Below are 24,064 nucleotides of genomic sequence, written 5' to 3' on the forward strand. Positions count from 1 at the left end.
AACTTAACATATAAAAATTTGTTTGGCAAAAGCGATCATAAACAACTCTGGGGCTTCCCTGGTGGCGCAGTGGTTGAGAGTCTGCCTGCCGATGCAGGGGACACGGATTCGTGCCCCGGTCCGGGAAGATCCCACATGCCGCGGAGCGGCTGGGCCCGTGAGCCATGGCCACTGAGCCTGCGCGTCTGGAGCCTGTGCTCCGCAACCGGAGAGGCCACAACAGAGAGAGGCCCGCGTACCGCAAAAAAAAAAAAACTCTGAAATATGTATATGTACATGTATATAAAAATATATGTGTACATATACATGTATATATGCAGGTTTGTATATGAATGGAAGTATGTATTATGTATGCATTGTAATATGTATGTACACAAATGCATTGTGTTTCCCAACTACAGCAGCTGAAAGAGCCTAAAAGCAAGCTACCATGAGCTTATCTACAGCCCAGGCAGTCGTCTCTTTCGTCTCTGTGGCAGCCAGAGTCCAGCCAAAAAACGGAATCCACACAGCAATTTGAACAGGAAAAGTCTTATAAAGAATTATTAACTATTTACACAAGATTAACTACTAAGGAAGAATAAGAGAGAACTATAGGGTGGAGAGAGAAAACCAAAGGCAGTATTTGTAAGGGGCGCCTCATCCCCAAGATCTCATGGAGACTGTGGCTGCAGCACACTGGGTAAGAGAAGTTAGCTGGGCTGCCCGAGCCACACCTGTTCCATAGTAGGAGGGCCAAAGTCGGTGCGCAAGGAACTGCAGGCTGGAACTGACAAACAGGAAATTTTGCTGTGGTGTCATTAGGCCAAGGGTGGAAGGCAGGAAGCCCCAGATAGGAACTGGCAACAAAATTTGCTAGAGGATGAGCACACTGGGCAGCCCACACACGCACATGCCACTGGCAACACAGCAAGCAGGAACAGAAGTACACCCAAACCCTATCTCCCGCAGGGTCCCTCCAACACCCTCTGCAGATTAAGTTTATACGTGCCAGTTGGAACAGTAGGTCCAATAAGGCAATAAAAGGTTGATTTGGAGCTAAAATGAAATAAATTGATAACTAACATAGTTTCTAAAATCATTCCCCACAAAAAGCAACCAAGGCTCAGTGAAAAGATGGCTGATTCCAGGGCTGGAGCATAATAAATTCCAGATGAGCAATGAACATCTTCTTATGCCTAAAAGTAAAAAGTAGTTTAAAAAAAAAATTTTGATAGGAAGAAGTTACAAGGACAGAAAAGCCAGAGTAAAAGGTCTCCTACTGGTCAAAACTAGGACAATTTGAGCATCAAAATAATTAAGTACATTAATGAATTCTAAACTATTAGGGGAAAAAAATAGGTATATGTGTCCAAATAAATAATGGATAGATGGATAAATATACAGACAGATACAATACACAGACATATAGCTATATAGACAGATAAACAGATACAAGTAAAAAGAAGAATAGTGAACAAAGACACACAGATAAAGTGAGAAGGGAGGATAATCATTAATGTGGAAGGGGTGCTGGAACTGGAAAAGTCATTATTTTGTAGCCATCATGCAAACATTGGTTCATGCAAGAATCAATGGATGCTAAATCTAAGAGGCAATTTTGTAGAAGACCAGGATATATTCATGATCTTAAAAGTTTTGGAAGAAAGGAAGGAAGAAGGAAGGGAGAGAGGGATGGAGACATGGAGGGAGGGAGGAAGGTGAATTATGCGATAGTCTAAAAAATGACCCCAAAGATACCAGGTCCAAATTCCTGGAACTTGTAGATGATATGTTATTTGGACAAAGAGTCTTTGCACTTTTGATTAAGGATGTTGAGATTATCCTGAATTATCAGGGTGGGCACTAAATGCCATCACAAATGTTCTTATAAGAGAGAAACAGGGAGAGATTTCACAGAGAAGGCAATGTGAAGATGAAGCAGACAGAGGCTTGAAGATGAGGGCCTTGAAGATTGACATGATGCTGGCACAAGCCAAGAAACACACCCAGTCACCAAAACTGAAAGAGGCAAGGAACGTATTCTTCCCTAGAGGCTCTAGGCCCTGCTGACGCCTTGATTTCTGCCCAAAGATACTTATTTCAGACTTCTGGCCCCCAGAACTGCAAGAAAACAAAGTTCTATTGTTTTAAGCCACCACAAAAACAATCCTTCCTTTAATTTTTCTCTCCTCTCACATTTTACTAAAAGCAGCAAGAAGAAACCACACCATACTTATTAAACACTCTGGTTGGAAATCTCCTTAGCTACATTACCCTCTTCTTTGGTACATTTTCTACTTTCCAAATAACTGTATGCAACCATGTGGCTAGCCTTTCTGCAACTACATAAGAAGGATCCACTACCTTCCTCTAATTTCCAGTAACATTTACCTAATTTTCCTGCAAACCCTCACCTGCAGTCTTATCAATGACCATGAGGCTTCTATGAATAGCTTCTTCAGGACACTTCAGGCCCTCACACTCTCCTCAAAGCCCATGGCTCATTCCAAAGCCACTCTCCACACTTTTTGGGTTTTGTCATAACAGCACTCTACTTACAGGTTAAAAAAAAAAAATCTATTAAGTAGTCATTGCTATATAACAAACTACCCCCAAACTTAGCAGCCTACAACAATAAACATTAGTATCTCACACAACCTCTGATAGTTAGGAATCCAAAAGTGGCTTGGCTGGATGGTTCTAGCTCAAGGTCTCTCATGAGGCTGCAGTCAAGCTGTCAGTGTTGCAGTCATCTCAAAGTTCTACAGGGACTGGAGAATCTGCATCTAAGTTCATTCACATGGTTGTGCCAGGTGTCAGATGCCTGCAGGGTGTTGGCTATTGCCCTCTGTTCCTCTCCATGGGGGCCTCGTCATAGGCTGCAAGAGTGTCCTTACAATATGAAAGCTGGTAAACCTCAGAGCAGAGAGAGAGGGAGGGAACATCCCCAAGAGAGAAGCCACGGCCTTTATAATCTAATCTCAGAAATGACATACTGTCACTTTTCCTTATGCTACTGGTCCCAAAGACCAAGCCCTGGGAAGAGAAGACACAAATGTGTAACTAGCAGGAGAGGAGGATTACAGGTGGCCATCTTGGAGACTGTCTACCACAAAAGGCATGGTCCAAATATTTGGCAAACTAGCATGCAGCATGAATTTGACTTACCTATGTAGTATAAGAAAAAAAGACTCTATTAAAACTACATTGTCCTAAATGTAAGGCCAGACACTATAAAACTCCTAGAGGAAAACACAGGAAGAGAACACTCTTTGACATAAATCACAGTAAGATCCTTTTTGACCCACCTCCTAGAGAAATGGAAATAAAAACAAAAAATAAACAAATGGGACCTAATGAAACTTCAAAGCTTTTGCACAGCAAAGGAAATCATAAACAAGACCAAAAGACAACCCTCAGAATGGGAGAAAATATTTGTAAATGAAGCAACTGACAAAGGATTAATCTCCAGAATATGCAAGCAGCTTATGCAGCTCAATATCAAAAAAACAAACAACCCAATCCAAAAATGGGCAGAAGACCTAAACAGACATTTCTCCAAAGAAGATATACAGATTGCCAACAAACACATGAAAGGATGCTCAACATCACTAACCATTAGAGAAATGCAAATCAAAACTACAATGAGATATCACCTCATACAAGTAAGAATGGCCATCATCAAAAAATCTACAGACAATAAATGCTGGAGAGGGTGTGGAGAAAAGGGAACCCCCTTGCACTGTTGGTGGGAATGTAAATGGATACAGCCACTATGGAGAACAGTATGGAGGATTCTTAAAAAACTAAAAATAGAACTACCATATGACCCAGCAATTCCACTACTGGGCATATACTGTGAGAAAACCATAATTCAGAAAGAGTCATATACTACAATGTTCATTGCAGCTCTATTTACAATAGCCAGGACATGGAAGCAACCTAAGTGTCCAACAACAGATGAATGGATAAAGAAGATGTGGCACATATATACAATGAAATATTACTCAGCCATAAAACGAAATGAAATTGAGTTATTTGTAGTGAAGTGGATGGACCCAGAGTCTGTCATACAGAGTGAAGTAAGTCTGAAAGAGAAAAACAAATACTGTATGCTAACACATACGTATGGAATCTAAAAAGAAAAAAAAAAAGGTTCTAACGAACCTAGGGGCAGGACAGGAATAAAGATGTAGAGAATGGACTTGAGGACACAGGGAGGGGGAAGGGTAAACTGGGACAAAGTGAGAGAGTGGCATGGACATATATACACTACCAAATGTAAAATAGATAGCTACTGGGAAGCAGCCACATAGCACAGGGAGATCAGCTCAGTGCTTTGTGACCACCTAGAGGGGCAGGATAGGGAAGGTGGGAGGGAGACACAAGAGGGAGGGGATATGGGGATATATGTATATGAATAGCTGATTCACTTTGTTATACAACAGAAACTAACACAACATTGTGGAGCAATTACACTCCAATAAAGAGGTTAAAAAAAGTTTTTTAAAAAACTACATTGTCACAGTAGTCATCACAATTAAACTTAGAGAACAAAATGTAATTCTGGCACTCTACCTGACATAATAATGAACAATATTTACATAGTCATAATAATACAAATGTTACAGATGATGTCTATTAAATTCCAGATTTGAAAATCATTCTACAGATTAAATATTGAATCTTAATAATGATTCTTGAACAGAATACAAATACTATCACCTTTGACAAACGTTAAAATACGCTGCGTGGTGAAAGGGGCTAAAGAGGTAAAAGAAAGGACAAATATGCTCTTAGATTCATCTTACAGAGACAAATAGTATTGTCCATAGTTATGGAACAAGAAACAGAGATGCAGTCAATAGAGGAACTAAAAATATTATGTAATAATACAAGGGAACAGGGTAAGTCAAATTCTTACCTGCCAGAGTAAAAAGTCAAAAGACATGTCATAAGCTGTTATGTCAAAGAAAAAAAAAAGGTATAAACTTACTATTATAGATATGGAATACACACTCAAGGAATGAAAAATAAAAAAGATAAAAGTCAGTTCTCTCTAGAAGCAAAGCTGGGAGGAAGATGGGTAGAGCAGAAAATTACAGCTTTTTTTTTTTTTTGAGGTAACACTGGTTTATAACAATAGGTTTCTTGTGTATAACATTATAATTCAACTTCTATATACACCACGTGTGCTCACCACAAAAGCCTGGTTTCCATCCATCACCATGAATTTGATCCCCTTTACCCTTTTGGCCCTCTCCTCACTTCCCTTCCCCTCTGATAACTGCCAATCTGTATCCATGTATTTGTTTTTGTTTCATTTAGTTCCTTTTGTTTTGTTTAGATTTCACATGAGTGAAATCATACAGTATTTGTCTTTCTCCATCTGATTTATTTCACTTAACATAATACCCTCTAGGTCCATTCATGCTTTTGCAGATGGCAAGATTTCATTCCTTTTTATGGCTGTGTACTATTTGATTGCATATATATACCATATTTTCTTCATCCATCCATCCATCAATGGCATTTAGGTTGTTTCTGTATCATGGATTTTTTAAATAATGCAGCAATAAACAAAGGTCTGCATGTATCTTTTCAAATTACTGTTTTCATATTCTTCAGATAAATACCCAGAAGTGAAATAGCTGGATCATATGGTATTTCTATTAATTTTTTGAGAAATCTCTACACTGGCTTCCACTGTGGCTGCACAAATTTATCTTCCCACCACCAGTGTATGAGGGTTCCCTTCACATCCTCTCCAACACTTTTGATAATCACTATTCTAATGAGCATAAGGGGGTAGTTAATTGTGATTTTGATTTGCATTTCCCTAATAATTCGTGATGTTGAACATCTTTTATGTGCCTGTTGGACATCTGTATGTCTTTGGAAAAAGATCTATTCAGATTTTCTGCCCATTTTTTTAATCAGGCTGTTTGGTTTTCTTTGTTGTTGAGTTGTATGAGGTCTTTATATATTTTGGATATTAACCCTTTATCAGATATACGATTTGCAAGTACCTTCTCCCACTCAGTAAGTTGTCTTTTCATTTTGTTAGTGGTTTAATTTGCTGTGCTGAAGCTTTTTAGTTTGATGTCATCCCATTTATTTTTGCCTTTATTTCCTTTGCCTGAGGAGACATATCCAAAAAATTATTGCTAAGACTACTATCAAAGAGAGTACTGCCTAGGCTTTCTTCTAGGAATTTTATGCTTTCAGATCTGACATTCAAATCTTTAATCCATTTTGAGTTAATTTCTGTATATGGTATAAAATAGTGGTCTAGTTTCATTCTTTTGCATGTGTCTATCCAGTCTTCCCAACACCATTTATTGAAGCGACTTTCCTTTCTCCACTGTACTTTCTTGGCTACTTCGTTGTAATTAGTTATCCATATATGTGTGGGTTTATTTCTGGGCTCTCAATTCTGTCCCATTGATCTGTGTGCCTGTTTTCTGCCAATAACATGCTATTTTGATTAGTACAGCTTTGTAGTATAATTTGAAATCAGGGAGTGTGATATCTCCAGCTTTGTTCATTTTTCTCAGGATTATTTTGGCTGTTCTGGGTCTTTTGTGATTCCATACAAATTTTAGGATTTTTTTGTTCAATTTCTGTGAAAAATGCTGAGATTTTGACAGTGGTCGCATTGAATCTGTAGATTGCTTTAGGTAATATGGACACTGTAACAATATTAATTCTTCCAATCCATAAACATGGTATATCTTTCCATTACTTTGTGTCTTCTTCAGTTTCTTTCAACAATGCCTTACAGTTTTCAGCATACAAATCTGTCACCTCCTTGGTTAAGTTTATTCCTAGGTATTTTATTCTTTTTGTTGGGATTACAAATGGGACTGTTTTCTTAATTTCTCTTTCTGCTAGTTAATTGTTAGGGTATAAAAATGCAGCAGAGTTTTGTACTTTGATTTCCTACCCTGCAAATTTACTATATTCGTTTAATATTTGTAATAGTTTTTTGGTGAAATCTTTAGGGATTTCTATATATAAAATCATGTCATCTGCAAATAGTGACAGTTTTACTTCCTCCTTTCCAATTTGGATGGCTTTTATTTCTTATTCTTGCCTAACTGCTCTGGGTAGGACTTCCAATACTATGTTGAATGAGAGTGGCAACAGCAGGCATCCTGACCCCACTGATAGAAGAATAACTTTCAGTTTTTCACCACTGAATATGATGGTAGCTATGAGTTTGTCATATATGGCCTTTATTATGTTTAGATATATTTATGTTTAGGTACATTTCTTCTGTACCCATTTTATTTTATTGAAAGTTTTTATCATAAATGGATATTGAAAACTGTCAAATGCTTTTTCTGCATCTATCGAAATGATCATATGATTTTTATCCTTCGTTTCATTAATGTGGTGTAGGACGTTAATTGATTTGCAGACACTGAACCATCCCTGCATCCCTGGAAGGAATGTCACTTGATCTTGGTGTATGATCCTTTTAATGTATTGTTGTATTCAATTTGTTTAATATTTTGTTGAAGATTTTTGCATCTATGCTCATCAGAGATACTGGCCTGTAATTTTCTCTTTTGTGTGTTGTCCTTATCTGGCTTTGGTATCAGGGTAATGTTGGCCTCATAAAATGTGTTAAGAACCATTCCCTTCTTTTCAATTTATTTGGAAGGGTTTGAGAAGGAAAGGTATTAAATCTTCTTTGAATGTTTCATAGAATTCACCAGTGAAGCCATTTGGTCCTGGACTTATGTTTTTTTGGGAGGTTTTTGGTTACTGTTTCAATCTCTTTACTAGTGATCAGTCTATTCAGATTTTATATTTCTTCATGTTTCAGACTTGAAAGGTTGTATGATTCTAAGAACTTATCCAATTCTTATAGGCTGTCCAATTTGTTGGCATATTTGTTCATATCAGTCTCTTATATAATCCTTTGTATTTCAGTGTAACTTCACCTCTTTCATTTCCGATTTTATTTATTTGAGCCTTCTCTTTTTTCTTAGTGAGTCTAGCTAAAGTTTTGTCAATTTTGTTTACCTTTTCAAAGAACCAGCTCTTAGTTTCACTGATCTTTTCTTTCATTTAATTCTCTATTTAATTTATTTCCACTCTGATTTTTTATTACGTTCTTCCTTCTACTGACTTTGTGCTTCATTTGTTCTTTTCTTCTAGTTCCTTTACCTGTAAGGTTAGATTATTTGAGATTCTTCTTGTTTCCTGAAGTAGGCCTATACTGCTATAAACTTGTCTTAGAACTGCTTTTGCTGCATCCCACAGATTTTGGTACATCTTATTTTCATTTGCCTTTTTTTGATTTCTTCATTGACCAATAGCTGTTCAGTAGCATATTGTTTAGTCTCCACATATTTGTGACCTTTTCCAGCCTTCTTGTAGTTGATCAATCTTCTTAAAGAGACTTGATATTTGTCCCAACATATGGTCTATCCTTGAGAACACTCCATGTGCACTTGAGAAAAATGTGTATTCTGTTGCTTTTGGATGGAATGTTCTGTATATATCTATTTAATAAGTCTAGTCTAATGTTTCATTTAAGGTCAATGTTTCCTTGTTGACTTTCTGTCTGGATGATCTATGCATTGATGTAAGTGGGGTGTTAAAGTCCCCTACTATTATTATGTTACTGTCAGTTTCTCCCTTTACGACTGTTATATAATTGCTTTATATATTTTGGTGCTATGTTAGATGTATATATTATTAGTAAATGTCATGTCTTCTTGACAGACTGTTCCCTTTACCATTATATAATGTCTATCTTTGTCTCGTTATTTTTTTGACTTGAAGTCTATTTTTGTCTAAGTATGGCTACACCTGCTTTCTTTTGGCTGCCATTTGCCTTGAGTATCATCTTCCATCTCTTTACAATGAGCCTGTATTTGTCTTTAGAGCTGAGTATCCCAGAGGCAACAAATAGTTGGGTCTTATTTTTTAAACCATCTGGTCACTCTTTCTTTTGATTGAATTCAATCCATTTACATTTCAGATGATTAGTGACATATGAAGACTTAGTACTGCCATTTATTTATCATTTTCTGGTTGCTCTCTATCTTCACTGTTTCTTTTTTCTTGTGTTTGTGTCTGCCATTTTAGTTTGGTGTTCTTGGGGGGTTTTTTTAAGATTTTTTTATTTTTAATATTTATTTATTTATTTATTTGGTTGCAGCTCGCCAGCTCCTTAGTTGTGGCATGAGAACTCTTAGTTGTGGCATGAATGTGGGATCTAGTTCCCTGACCAGGGATCGAACCCAGGCCCCCTGCATTGGAAGTGCAAAATCTTATCCACTGCACCACCAGAGCAGTCCCAGTTTGGTTGTTTTTCTGTGATGTTTTGCTCAGTTTTCTCTTTTTTATGTTTCATGTTTCTGCTCTAGATTTTTTGTTTTGTGGTTATCATAAGGTTTGTATAAAACATGTCATAGATAAGATAGTCCTTTTTATGCTGATAGTATCATATCTTCATTTGCCTATACAGTTCCATCCTTTCCCTCTTCCCCTTTTATGTTTCTTTTTTCCCCTTTTATGTTTTTGTTGTCACATATTATCCCTTATTATGTTGTGAGTTAATTACCAAGTTGAAGTAGCTAGTTATTTTTAATGCTTTTTTTCCCTTTAATCTTTATGTCACAATTGTGTTTAACAACCTATTCTGCCACAGAGCTGTACTTTCTATCTATTTATCACCTTACTCGAAGTTTTGTGTACTTTTTGCCTTTCCATTTCAGGTAGAAGAGCTCCTTTCAACATTTCTTATAAGACAGGTCTAATGATGATATATTGCCTTAGCTTTTGTTTGTGTGGGCAAGCCTTTATTTCTCCTTCATATGAAGGACGACTTTGCCAGACAGACTATTCTTGGCTGACGTTTTTTATCTTTCAGTATTCTGAGTATGTCATCACACTCTCTCCCAGACAATAGAGTTTCTGATGAGAAATCTGCTGAAAGCCCAATGGGGGGGGTACCTTCGTAGGTTACTATCTTTTTTCCCCTGGTTGCCTTTAAAATTCTTTCCTTATCATTGACTTTTGACAGTGCATCAGCAGGATCACATGCCCTGCTGCATGGTCCCCTGTGGCTGCAGGTGCCATTGCAGCTGGAAGGCCAGAGTCATGTGCGCTGCCTCCACTGCTGTTACCACATTCTCTGGGGCTGTGGACTCAGCCACCATGGCCAGGGGCCTGGAGTTGCAGGTACCACCTCCACTGTTCCCCTGGTTCCACCTCCTCTATGTGCTCAGTCCAGTCACCTTCAGATGTAAAAATGTGTGGATCTCTCCAGCATCCTGTTCTGTTAGGCAAAGGAAACTTTGTTGTTTTACTAGTTATAGACTGAAGGGGAAAGAAGGGATCATCTCATGCTACCATGATCCTGACGCTGCTCTCCAGGAAACTACTGCTTTTTATTGAACATTCTTCTATTAGCTTTGTTTTGTGCTTTGTTTTTCAATTTTCTTAGCCATATACCTGCATTACTTTGACTTCTAAAGTTATTCCAATGTATAAAGAATACTGATGTTAAAATTATTTGAAAACAATAATGCAATATGCATCAAAAGTCACAGAAATATGCATACCCTTTGACCAAGGAATTTCGGTCCCAGGAATTTATCCGAATTAGATAATTGCATATCTGCATTACAGTGTACAAATAAGAATATTAAACAGTGTTGTTTATAATAGCAAAAAAACTAAAAATAATATATGAGTAAAAGGTTGATTAATAAATCATGGTATATACAAAAAATGAAATACTATGCATCTATTAAAATTAATAACGTAGATTCTTTTTATTGATACGAAAAGACAATCACAATATACCACTGTATGAAAAAGAGGTTTCAAGACTACATTTAGCAAGACTTCAATTTTGAAGTTTAAATGTACAGAAAGCTAAAGAAGCATGTGCATACTCATATGTACACACAAGCACAAGCACACGTGGACACACACACACAGTCTAAAAATTATGCTAAAATGTTATACCATCTCGGAAATGGTATTAAGGTTGAATTTTTATTTTAAGTAGTTTTCTGTATCATCTGAGTTATTTGCATATGGTACTTTATAACCTGAAAAAAAAACTGTCTAGTTTGAAAAATAACGTCCATATACTTTGACTCCACAACTCCACATGCATAAATTGATTTTTTAAAAAATAACAGGATGGGACTTCCCTGGTGGCGCAGTGGTTAAGAATCTGTCTGACAGGGCTTCCCTGGTGGCGCAGAGGTAGAGAGTCCGCCTGCCGATGCAGGGGATGCGGGTTCGTGCCCCGGTCCGGGAAGATCCCACATGCCGCGGAGCGGCTGGGCCCCTGAGCCATGGCTGCTGAGCCTGCGCGTCCGGAGCCTGTGCTCCGCAACGGGAGAGGCCACAACAGTGAGAGGCCCGCGTACTGGAAAAAAAAAAAAAAAATTTTAAAAAAAGAATCTGCCTGACAATGCAGGGGACATGGGTTCGAGCCCTGGTCCGGGAAGATCCCACATGCCATGGAGCAACTAAGCCCATGCTCCACAACTACTGAGCCTGCGCTCTAGAGCCCGTGAGCCACAACTATTGAGCCTGCGTGCCACAACTACTGAAGCCTGCGTGCCTAGAGCCTGTGCTCCGCAACAAGAGAAGACGCCACAATGAGAACCCATGCACCGCAACCAACAGTAGCCCCCACTCGCCACAACTACAGAAAGCCAGCACGCAGCAATGAAGACTCAACACAGCCAAAAATTAATTAATTAATTAATTAATTTAAAAATAAATAACAGGATGAATATAAAGCTGTCCATATAAGAAAATTTATGGTAAAGTTATAGAAAAAAACAAGAAACAACATTCTGCACTCTATTGGTCAAGGTCCAGTCAAGGGATTAAAAAACATATCAATTATTTTAACAAAGAGAATTTTTTTAACAAAAAGAATTTAATATATAAAAAGTAAACTAAGGGCTTCCCTGGTGGCGCACTGGTTGAGAGTCCACCTGCCAATGCAGGGGACATGGGTTTGTGCCCCGGTCTGGGAAGATCCCACATGCCGCAGAGCGGCTGGGCCCATGAGCCATGGCCGTTGAGCCTGCGCATCCGGAGCCTGTGCTCCGCAATGGAAGAGGCCACAACAGTGAGAGGCCCGCATACCGCAAAAAAGAAAAAAGAAAAAGAAAAAGTAAACTAAGTATGTGAAAACGAAGACAAAAAAAGGAACACCAAGGTATCAAAATAACAGAAAATAACAAGCGTTGGCAAGGAGGAAGAGAAACTGGAACCCTTATGCACAGCTAGTGGAAATGTAAAATAGAGGAGCCACTATGGAAAACAATATGGTGGTTCCTCAAAAAATTAAAAGTAAAATTACCATATGATCCAGTAATTCCACTTTCGATATAAACCCAAAAGAATTAAAAGCAGGAATTGAACTGATATGTGTACACCCATGTTCACAGCAGTATTATTTTTTAATAGCCAAAAGGTAAAAGCAATCCAAGTGCTCACTGATGGATGAAAAAATAAACAAAATGGTGTCTACACACACAATGGATTATATTCAGACACAAGGAAATTTTGACAGATGCTATTGATACAACATAGGTGAATCTTGAGAAATTATGCTAAGTGAAATGAGCCAGTCACAAAAGGACAAATACTGTATGATTTCACTTATATGAGGTGCCGATCCACAGTTGGTTGAATCCATAGACGCAGAACCTGCAGATCCAGAGGGCTGACTACACAACACCATTTTATATAAGGGACATGAGCATCCACAGATTCTGGTATCCACAGGGGGTCCTGGAACCAATCCCCCACAGACACCAAGGGACAACTGTATAAGAATAATTCAATGTCACCTCATGTTCCTACAGGGTTTTTCTATTTGCTTCATTGGTTAGAGTTTGAGTTGTCGTTCTGGTGTTGTTTTTTCATGAAAGAAAGGAGTAAATGCATTCTGAGTTAACAAAACCACAGCAAGAACATGAAAAAACATGCGACCTGAAAGGCCTGCAGTTTGTCCTGCCATGTTCCTCTCCGTGGCACTCGGGCCCACGCGGCCTGCCTCACCGCCCAGTGGGGAAGACATATAAGTAATTTGCATAATACAGCTGTGCAGAATGGAGCTGGAGGAGCCTTATTTGTGCAGAGAGATACTCCTGAGAATAACCCAGATGCTCCATTTGATTTCACACCAGAAAACTATAAGAGGATAGAGGCCATTGTAAAAAACTACCCAGAAGGGCATAAAGCAGCAGCTGCGCTTCCAGTCCTGGATTTAGCCCAAAGACAGAATGGATGGCTGTCCATCTCTGCTATGAACAAGGCTGCAGAAGTTTTATAAATACCTCCAATGACAGTATATGAAGTAGCAACTTTTTATACAATATATAATAGAAAGCCAGTTGAAAGTATCATATTCAAGTCTGCACTACTATACTTGCATGCTTCGAAATGCTGACAGCATACTGGAGACCACTCAGAAAAAGCTTGGAACAAAGGCTGGGGAGACTACACCTGACAAACTTTTCACTCTTATAGAAGTGGAATGTTTAGGGCCCTGTGTAAATGCACCAATGATTCAAATAAATGACAACTACTATGAGGATCTGACACTTAAGGATATTGAAGAAATTACTGATGAACCCAAAGCTGGCAAAATCCCAAAACCTGGGCCAAGGAGTGGACGATTCTCATGTGAGCCAGCCAGAGGTCTTACCTCTTTGACTGAACCAACTAAGGGACTTGGCTTTGGTGTGCAAGCAGGCCTTTAATTTATATTCAATAGCAAATATGTCACTGGAGAAATAAAATAGGAATCTCCTATCTTTAAAAAAATAAACATGAAAAAACAACTTCAATTGCTTGAGGCATGATAGGAATTATCTTAATAAGGGGCTTCTGACTTCATGGTACAGTGTTTCAGTGTTCAGTATATGTACATAATTAGCTAATCATCACTTTTCAAAATCACAATTTCAAAATTATCACTTACCAAACACTATTCCTTTAGCAAATGGAGGAAACAATTCTGAACGTCGGAATAAGTTTTTGTGAATTTGCCATAGTTCTTTGTGTAGTTTCTTAAAGTCACTGTATCTCTTCCATACAATTATCTAAAGAGAGAAGATAATTAAATGTGTAACTCACAGTGAAACCATAGATATCTGAACAACAAATAATCTTTTTATTAAAGTGCTCAAAATTGTCATGCAAGGCAAACGTATATGTTCTAACCAATATGGTAAACTGTCTAAAATTAACTAATAATATTTTATTTAAAAATATAAAGCAGCAATTCTTCCTCAAACTGTTCTGTTTGGGTTTTTAAATTTCATTTTAAACAAGTACTATTTTCTTCTTACTAGAAAAATATCAACCTGGTACAAAAAAGGTTTACACTACATAAAATGTCACTTAACCTCTTCAAACATTAATTACTATTACCCTGGAAACGAGTTAGATGTCAAAATATATATTCATCTCAAAAACAGCATGTTTATAAACACAAAGTAGTTTAGACAATTTTTAAACAAAAAACATACTCAGCACTTGCCTAAAAGAATAATCTGAAAAACACTGAAAAAAAATGGCTTTGTAGCAAATAATTAACCTAAACTTTTGCATTTCATAAACCTCAATAAAAATAGTAACAAGATTTCTGGAGGCAAGGTAAATCCTGATCAGAATACCACTAAAATTAGGATATTTCAAAAAACAAAATAACAATCATTTAGATTATACAACATGTAAAAGTTTACCTTCATTAGTTTAAATTATTGTCTAAACTTATTTGGATTAAATTAGAAAGAAATACACACTTAATAAAAAGAATTTGACATATGGCCTTGATGTCGCTGATTCAGCCCCTCAGTTGCCACAAAATAGGGTAAAACTGAGTTTTAAATTCCATTACCTGGTATATTGGGGTCTTTACTTCTGAAAAACCTAATTATTTCACTTCTAACAAACTCAATAGTGTAATGCTAATAAGCAAATCTTAGGCCAAAGAGGTAACCAAGTGTGATTTAAGAGACTTTCAAAAAATCTACTCCTGTATATAAGAAATTCTTCACTAAACTCTGCCATACTATCAAAAATTTTACAATGATATACTAAGTGTCTTGCTTTAATATAGGAGACTTGCTTTTAATCCTAGGAGACTAGTCAGACTATAATATGAATTAATTTAAACAAACTGCTTCCTCCTGATCCTTCCTTTTATTCATTTACTTGACAACAAAAATAGTCATCAAAACAAATATTTTCAAGAGCCTACTTTATGCTAGGCACTGTGTTGGCACAAAGGATGAAGAAATGAGAAACAAAGTCCCTCCTTTAAAGAGTTCCCTGTCAAATTAGGAAGAATAAGCCAACTCAATAACTACATCACAAGACAGCATGATAAATGCTTAAAACAGTAGCCCAAGCGTATTATGGAAGGAGCACCTACACAAAGTACTGACTTAGGTGGGCATACTGAAGGGACATAATAGCTAGAACAACAACAAAAAAAAAGACAGAGAGAAGTGGTTGGGAATGAAGTATTTAAAAGGAGAGTGAGATGCCAAATATAATTACTAAAATTTTGGCTCTTGCAACTAGATAAATGGTAGTGTTATTCCCTAAGGTAAAGAGCAAAGGAGAAAAAGCTGTTTTGATATAAGAACGAAGTTCAATTTTAGACATATTTTATTTAGGTGCATGTGAGGCATTTAATTGGAGTTGTCCAATAGAAAAGACAGGTTTGGAGTTCAAGAGCAAAAACTAAACAAGAGGTATTAACTGGGGAGTCATCGGGAGAGAGGTGGTAATCACTCAGAAAACATTTCTCAGCATTTGTAACAAGATGAGGAATCTAACAACTGAATGATGGGGGTCAGGCAGAAGTAAAGAAGAAACCAAGCACAAAGTAAGTATTTAAGAAGCTCAGCTATGCCATGACACAGGACACCTGGGTGGAAGAAGAGATTTTATTTTAAATGGAAGTAAACAAGACAAATGCTGACAGCAGAAAATCAACAGTTCCAGTAAAAGACAGAGTAAGAGGAACTAACAGAGAGCCAAACCAACACACGAAAAGTAAAAGGTCTCAGGACAGTGAGATTACAAGTGATTTTAATTTTCATATCTTGCTTCTCTGTAGTTTCTAATTTTGATACATTAACATAATTTTGTCATGGGAAAATAGTATTATTTTTATATTTTTTAAATAAATCAAATTATGGTGCTACCACATTTGCCAAGGGCTTAAGGGGGAAATGGGTGGTGGGCTCATGACGGTAATCTTTTTTTTTTTTTTTTGTCTGTGTTAGGTCTTTGTTGCCGCACGGAGGCTTTCTCTAGTTGCGGCGAGTGGGGACTACCCTTCGTTGCAGTGCGCAGGCTTCTCACTTAGTTGGCTTCTCTTGTTGCGGAGCACGGGCTCTAGGGGCACGGGCTTCAGTAGTTGTAGCACGCAGGCTCAGTAGTTGTGGCACGCGGGCTCAGTAGTTGTGGCTCGCGGGCTCTAGAGCGCAGGCTCAGTAGTTGTGGCGCACGGGCTTAGTTGCTCTGTGGCATGTGGGATCTTCCCAGACCAGGGCTCGAACCCGTGCCTGCATTGGCAGGTGGATTCTTAATCACTGCGCCACCAGCGAAGTCCTCATGACAGTAATCTTACATAAGGGAAATGCAATCCTTAAAGCCATTATAAACCAGACACGAGAACTATTCAAAAGACTGAAGCTCATGGAAACAATTAAATCTGCAGATAAAATTTATATTCTAGAGTCTGCCTGCCGATGCAAGGGATACGGGTTCGTGCCCTGGTCCGGGAAGATCCCACATGCCACGGAGCCGCTGGGCCCGTGAGCCATGGCTGCTGAGCCTGCGCGTCCAGAGCCTGTGCTCCACAACAGGAGAGGCCACAACAGTGAGAGGCCCACGTACCGCAAAAAAAAAAAAAAATTTATATTCTAGTTAGGGTCATTTTCAGATAAAGTCAGAGTAACTTAAAGGGCAAAAGTTAACAATTGAATCACAATAAGAATAATAATACCATGGCATATAAACCAGTAGATAGTCTGTCATAGCAAAAATTAGAGAATCTGTGTTTCTTCACCATGCCCTAATTTATTCACTCATATATATTCCGTATTCTGGACTCTAAGACTGTAGAAGTGAAATACCTAAGAGCAAATATAAACCCTCAAAAAAGGCAGGAAATCAAAGCATCCCAAAAATGTCATCATCTACTGCCTCCTTTTCTTCTTACTCCTTTTGAGCTTGGACATTTCTAGAAATCTTCAAAATGTAAATGTGAACAAAAGCACATGTCCATTACATCAAGTATGGATGTCTATAACTGGACTATACAAAGTCCCAAAAGATACATGCAAAACATATTTTTTTTAATTATCAATTCTTTCCTATCAGGAAAAAAAAAAGTTATATTAACAGCTATTACTCTGCAGAACCAACCCTGCAGAAATTTCTTATTTATTATAGTTACTCTGAATAAAATTCCTCAATTAAATATTAATTCAGTGACAATCATAATAGACTACAAATTTAACAAAAGCTTAATTTTCATTAGAAACACTGCCTTAGGGCTTCCCTGGTGGCGCAGTGGTTGAGAGTCCGCCTGCTGATGCAGGGGACACGGGTTTGTGCCCCGGTCCGGGAAGATCCCACATGCCTCGAAGCAGCTGGGCCCATGAGCCATGGCCACTGAGCCTGCGCATCCGGAGCCTGTGCTCCGCAACCGGAGAGGCCACAACAGTGAGAGGCCCGCATACCGCAAAAAAAAAAAAAAAAAAAAAAACACTGCCTTAAATACTTTTTACATAAAACAAATGCTTTCTTTTCAGATAATTTCTCTTAACGATACCAAAAAAACTTTAGATCTTTTACAAAACCACTCAATTCAATTAACTGTGTCCTTTTTACTCTCATATAGTATTTAAAACTAGCTGGATCATCTTTTCCTGTAACATCACTACCATACTATCTGCTTACAGATTTTCTTTCCTCCCCTTTTGAAGAGCTTTTTCTTTCCCTTGACACATTTCCGAATGTGCTCAAATAGCTTTTCTAAAACTATTTTATTTATGAAATGACTTCAACGTTAGAGATTTCTGACATGATACATAGAAAGTTCTATTTTGGTTCTCCTTTCCCACATTTCCCCAGTGAAATTTACTACCTAGAGAGAAACAGAGCTATAGGTTACTTTTTTTTTTAAAGGTGGGGGGAGGAGGGCACAACATCTCCATCTTTTTCTTTACCTTCTGGAAGTGTTCAGAGCAGTGTTCCCCAACTTTTTTGGCACCAGGGACCAGTTTCGTGGAAGACACTTTTTCCACAGACTGGCGGGGGAGGGAGGGGGAGGCATGGGGGGGGGTTCATGTGGTAACGCGAGCAATGGGGAGCGGCAGATGAAGATTTGCTCGCTCACCTGCCACTCACCTCCTGCCGTGCGGCCCAGTTCCTAACAGACCATGGATCAGTACCAGTCTGTGGCCCGGGGCACTGGGGACCCCTGCTCTAGAGAATCTACTGAACAAGAAGCCACATTAACTACTGCTGTCCCCCTTAAGATTCACCCATGCTGCTCTTAATAAATAAAAATTTAGAGGGAATTTTTAAAAGATAAAAAGAAAAAACTATCCTTGATAATTTTATATTATTTACTCCATGTGAGTGTTTTGGCATCCTTAGGAAGAAAACAGAGCTATCTGGTAGCATGCACCAAGGGGTGTGTGTGTGTGTGTGTGTGTGTGTGTGTGTGTGTGTGTGTGTAAAAGAGCTAAATTTCTCCACTTTTATAAGGATACCATATTATTAGCCCTATACTTGCTTAGACAAGCAGTACATCTACTGATCTTCAATAACACTTGTGAAGCATGACTAAATTCTAAGCAATAACTAAATGAATCTGTTAACAGAGAAAGAAAGTGAAAAAAAAAGGAAACAGAAACAAATTTTAGGTGGTAAAATTCCTCTCCTAAATAAGAATTCCATTGTTTAAATGAAATACGTGGGAAACCAAAAAATGTTGCTATAACTTCAATGTTATTTATACTTCAAGAAGCAAGCTAGACAGAAGACATTCTTTTCAAAATTTTATTCCATTTCTAACAAAGGACCATGCAATCATCTAACTAAAGGACACTTACAAAGAGTTTTCTGATGAATGGTTCACCAACAGTTGTTATTATAAAAGAGATTTCCCCAAAAAAGGATTAAGGAAATGGCAGAGAGTATGTTCATGGATAGGTTGGTTCAGGATTCTCCCTGGAAAAGGGGAACATCAAGCTACAAACTACAGCACAGCAATCACAATGTATTCAACGGAAACACAACCCATTTTCAATTCTAACAGAGTTGTAAATTTTCAAAAGCAGAATAGCCTGGTATTGACTATTAATTCAACATAATTAATAGAATTCTAAGGAATAGTTCATACTAATCAACTGACCCTTAAGTAGAAAGAGTACTTTATCAATCAAAGGTACAAGTTATTTTCACTGCCATTTTGAAAGGATAGAGATATACAGATACAGATCTAGACATAGATATAGATATAGCCTTTTCTTCCTAAATAACAATATTACAATATTCTCTTCCTGGCTATTAATGGGGGGTGGGGTGAGATATCTTAAAACCCCTAAGGAAAAAGTATGAAATCATTTTAAAATGGGTCTTTTATTGAACTCTTTTTAACAACAGGACAAAAACAAGTATCAGATCAGATATAGCAAGTAATGGTAGTATATGAAAGTTAAAATATTATCTAAACATGTGTCACAAATTCAAACCAACCGGTAGCAAACAATCAACTTAAATCTATGAATCAAGCCAGGTATGTACAGTAAGGAGTAGTGGGGCTTTTGGCTAAATAGACAGCATATAGCCCACCTGAAGACATTAAAATGCAATTAAAAAAATAACTTGCAGAATCAAGACTGCCAATTTACAACATCTGTTTTAAACACTTTAGTAGGAAGAAAAAAAAATACATATATATATATGCTCTTCTAATCCTACTGTAAATAAGCAAGGATCAAAATGAAAATAAATTTTAAAATGTTGAAAAAAGCTAACTCCTCACAGTTAGGATTCCTAAAGGATATATAACAAGGATAAAGTAATTATAAATAGAGAATTCAACAGTTTTAAGCAAAAATATAACAAGCTGTTATTTTAGAAAGAGGGAAATAGTCTGTAAAATAACTACAAAATTTTAAAAAGTAACATCTACACCCAAAGCAGTTTTCCAACATGCCAACTCAGTATAAAAATGAAGGTAAACGGAAACACATAATTTATTATTCTGATCTTTAAAATTAATACTAGTTACCAAATACTTTCTTTTTTTTTTTTTAAACCAAACAGGCATCATGATTTTGAAATAGGTAAAGAGGGGCCCTTAACTGATACTGAAATCTTATGAGTGGTAGTTATCAGAAAAATTATCACATTATTAAACAGCACTATAATTCCTGAAATTCTTATTTATATAACTTAACACCTACTGAAACTTAACATGTACTTAATAGGTCTGAAATAAGATACTTCAGCTATTGTTTAATGAATTGCAGACAATCTCCAGATAATCATACAAATACAAAAACTGACATACAAATAATTATTTCCTCAATAAAGCATTTAATTAAATTTTTGTCAAATACATAAAATAAAATTTTCATATGGATAAACATGTTACCTCCTGGACATCCTCTGGATTTCTTCGTGAAACAACCTAAAACAAAGCATACACATAAATCATTTCATTACTTTCAACAGAATTTGTATGAAAAATTCAATTTGCTTAAAGAAAAAGAAATACTATATTATATCACTTACACAGAAGTCAGTTATATAATAACTTCGGTATATGAAACACATACTAAAAAATTAAGCAAAAAGGCAACTAAAATAAAGTTCACATGCTAAAGTTCATGTATTATTACATTCACAAGAGAATGCCTCATGCTTTCCCTCTTACTTGACATAATTCTAACAGCTTGTCTATCCCCCTTTCCAGCCTACATATAAATCAGAAGCATAAAAGGCAGCTGCACCTGGACAAAGTATATAAAAGGATAGCACTGCTTTTTTTCTTTTATTTTTCGTTTTTTGCCTTTTTTTCTGTATTATTTCTTACAACTGTATGTGAATCTACAATTAGCTCAATAAAAATTTCAAATTAAAAAAAACAGCAACCACAATGCTCCCATACACCACTATCTGTTAGAAGTAATCACTGACCTCCTAATGGTGAAGAAGAAAACAAAAGTAACCCATAAAAAATTATATACATCATCCTCATCCTTAAGGAGCTCCTAGCTGAAGGCATAAAACAGTAAACATGATAAGATGGCCATTCTGTAAGTACAGACTGAGATAGGAACAGGGATGGGGGTGCAAATAAAACAGACAGAAAAGGTCAGGGAAAACATCAAAGATGAAGGATGAGGGGCAGGAGAGGATTCCAGACACAAGAGAAGGAACGCTGGACAAGCTGAAATGGAAGGAGCTTTAGGGTCGCTTGCGAGCTGCATTTTACAGTTAAATTCAAATTTAAATTCCTAAGACTGACTGCATATGGGCCTTTAAGGTGTGATTGGTACCCGGCATCATCCCTTACTATCCTGCAAGGCCCCAGGACCTAACCCCATTACCTCTTGGACCCCACCCCCCATCTTTCCACCCACACAGATCTCTTTTCCAGGAGGTCAAATTTATCAAGTGTATCCCCACCCCTACCTGAGGGCTACCATGCTCACTGTTCCCTTTGCCTGAAATGCTTTTCTCCTCAGTATTTTCATGGGTTGTTCCTTCAGCTCTTTCAAATCTTTACCCAAATGTCAATTTCTCAGCGAGGACTTTTCTGTCCTTCCTATTTAAAATACAGCTCTACTCACACCTGGCATTCTCTATCCTTTTCCTCTGATTTATGGTTTTCAAAATATTATACTATGTATTTTACTTGTTATCTATTTTGTAACCTGTGTGTAGGCAAGGACTTTTGTCTGTTTTGTTCACTGCTATACTCGCCTGGCCAGTAATTGACTTGTGGTAAATAATCAGTAAATATTCAAAGATTAAACTTTTTAAATTATATACCTCATTCGGGGACAAATAATCCTATCAATATTCCCTGAGCAAGGGGGGTGGGGGGGTGAAGCAGTGGATTCTTTCAGACTTCTCTAATGACAAATGCCAAAAAGTCTAACACCATTTACAAAGAATTCCTCACAAAATTTACAATAAAGAAGAAGGCTGGGTGCTTAAATCATCAAACAGCATTGTAGAGTGGGAAAATCTCACATTAGATACATAATACCCTCTATGCAAATGTAAAAATCATGAATTTTATGCTACAGTATGTATTTTGCAGAAACAAACAAAAAGATACATCAAATATACTAAAATGGTTGCCTGTGGATGAGGGGAAAAAAGTCCTTGATGACTGGTGACAATGAACTGGGAGATTACGATCAACTCAACACTACTCCTGAGGTCCAAAACAAAAACAAAAAGTATACTATTTAAAGTCAGACAAACCTGGGTTCAAATTATAGTTGCTCCACTTACAGGTTTGGTCTCCTCTGTAAAATAAGGATAATACTCCCTAGGTTTGATCTCCTCTGTAAAATGGGGATAATAGTCCCTGCCTGGCCTGGCTGTAATTGACATCAAATACGAACAGAGCAAGAACTCCATAATTAAAAAGTCATCTCCCTCTCTCTCTTACTAGAGAATTTAACACAAGAATGCTAACAGAGGGACTTCCCTGGTGGCAGAGTGGTTAAGAATCTGCCTGCCAACGCAGGGGACACGGGTTCGAACCCCGGTCCAGGAAGATCCCACATGCCACAAAACAACTAAGCCCGTGCGCCACAACTACTGAGCCTGTGCTCTAGAGCCCGCGAGCTGCAACTACTCAGCCTGCGTGCCACAACTACTGAAGCCCACACGCCTAGAGCCCGTGCTCCACAACAAGAGAAGCCACCGCAATGAGAAGCCCACGCACCGCAACAAAGAGTACCCCCACTCATTGCAATTAGAGAAACACTGTGCGCAGCAATGAAGACCCAACACAGCCAAAAATAAATAAATAAATAAATTTATAAATAAATAAATTAAATTAAAAAAAGAATGCCAACAGAAAAGGTTTTCAATTTCTTGCCACTCTATTCTCCAATTTTCAGGATATAAAATTTGGTGAAATCTCTTGGCAATTTTCATTAATTTAGAACAGTGCTGTCCAATAGTACTTTGTCTGATGATGGAAGGAAAGGTTCCCTATCTGCACTGTTCAACGCAGTAGCCTCTGGCCACATGCAACTGTGTGGCTACTGAGCACTTGAAATATGGCTACTGCAACTGAAGAACTTAATTTTTAATTTTATTTCATTTAAATTAAATTTAAATAAAAGTAGCCATATATGGCTAATGGCTACCATATTAAACAACACACATTTAAAGTAAGAGGTTAGAAAGGTAACTAACAACCATATATTATTCAAATACTGGATTTTAGCTATTACTTTCAAATTCCAACCCTCCCAGAAAAAACTTTCCAAAAGTTTTTGGAAACACACACACCTTTCCAAAAGTATGGTGTTTCACATAATTAAATGATTTAATTTTGCCTCCTATAATTTTTTCTTATATTTTTATAAAATGTGTTAACGAGAAGAAAGTTAGAGATAATCAATCCACTAATATCCACCCACCAAAAATAACATATGATCACTGGCAATAAGATTTATTCAGCTGTTCCTTACATTCTAAGATGTACCTTTCTGAAATTTTACTAGTTTCCTGAATTTACAACTCAATCATTTTATAAATATACTAAAGTACCTTGCTATTTTAAATAATCTTTTTTTACACATGCAAATGATCTTTTTGTGACAAAAGAAATTATTTCCTGGTTTGGTGTATGTATCAGAAGTATCACATTTTAGATTTTCCTCAGGTAAGCCATTCCAGAAATCAAATATATGTGTACTGCAATAAGCAAAAATACGGGCTTCCCTGGTGGCGCAGTGGCTGAGAGTCCGCCTGCCGTTGCAGGGGACACGGGTTCGTGCCC

The 24,064-nt window shown here is 37.4% G+C and overlaps 1 protein-coding gene and 1 pseudogene across 5 annotated transcripts in view; one reads left to right on the top strand and one right to left on the bottom strand.

The window, feature by feature from the left end:
- Positions 1-24,064, bottom strand: part of RPS6KC1 (ribosomal protein S6 kinase C1) — a 223,850-nt gene that overhangs the window by 176,187 nt on the left and 23,599 nt on the right. For 3 of the 5 annotated variants that reach the window (XM_007451296.1, XM_007451292.1, XM_007451295.1), the window contains exons 2-3: positions 20,684-20,719; positions 13,970-14,090 (exon numbers count right to left, since the gene is read on the bottom strand). Coding sequence is in view for 2 of the 5 variants with exons in the window: in XM_007451292.1 (XP_007451354.1) it covers positions 13,970-14,090; positions 20,684-20,719 (157 nt within the window). In the remaining 3 variants the exon portion in view is untranslated. The remainder of the gene's footprint in view (positions 1-13,969; positions 14,091-20,683; positions 20,720-24,064) is intronic. The other 2 variants (XM_007451293.1, XM_007451294.1) reach the window with 2 other exon arrangements.
- Positions 13,002-13,748, top strand: LOC103090895 (NADH dehydrogenase [ubiquinone] flavoprotein 2, mitochondrial pseudogene; annotated as a pseudogene).

Source organism: Lipotes vexillifer, unplaced genomic scaffold, assembly GCF_000442215.2.
Source record: "Lipotes vexillifer unplaced genomic scaffold, Lipotes_vexillifer_v1.1 scaffold570, whole genome shotgun sequence".
NCBI lineage: Eukaryota > Metazoa > Chordata > Mammalia > Artiodactyla > Lipotidae > Lipotes > Lipotes vexillifer.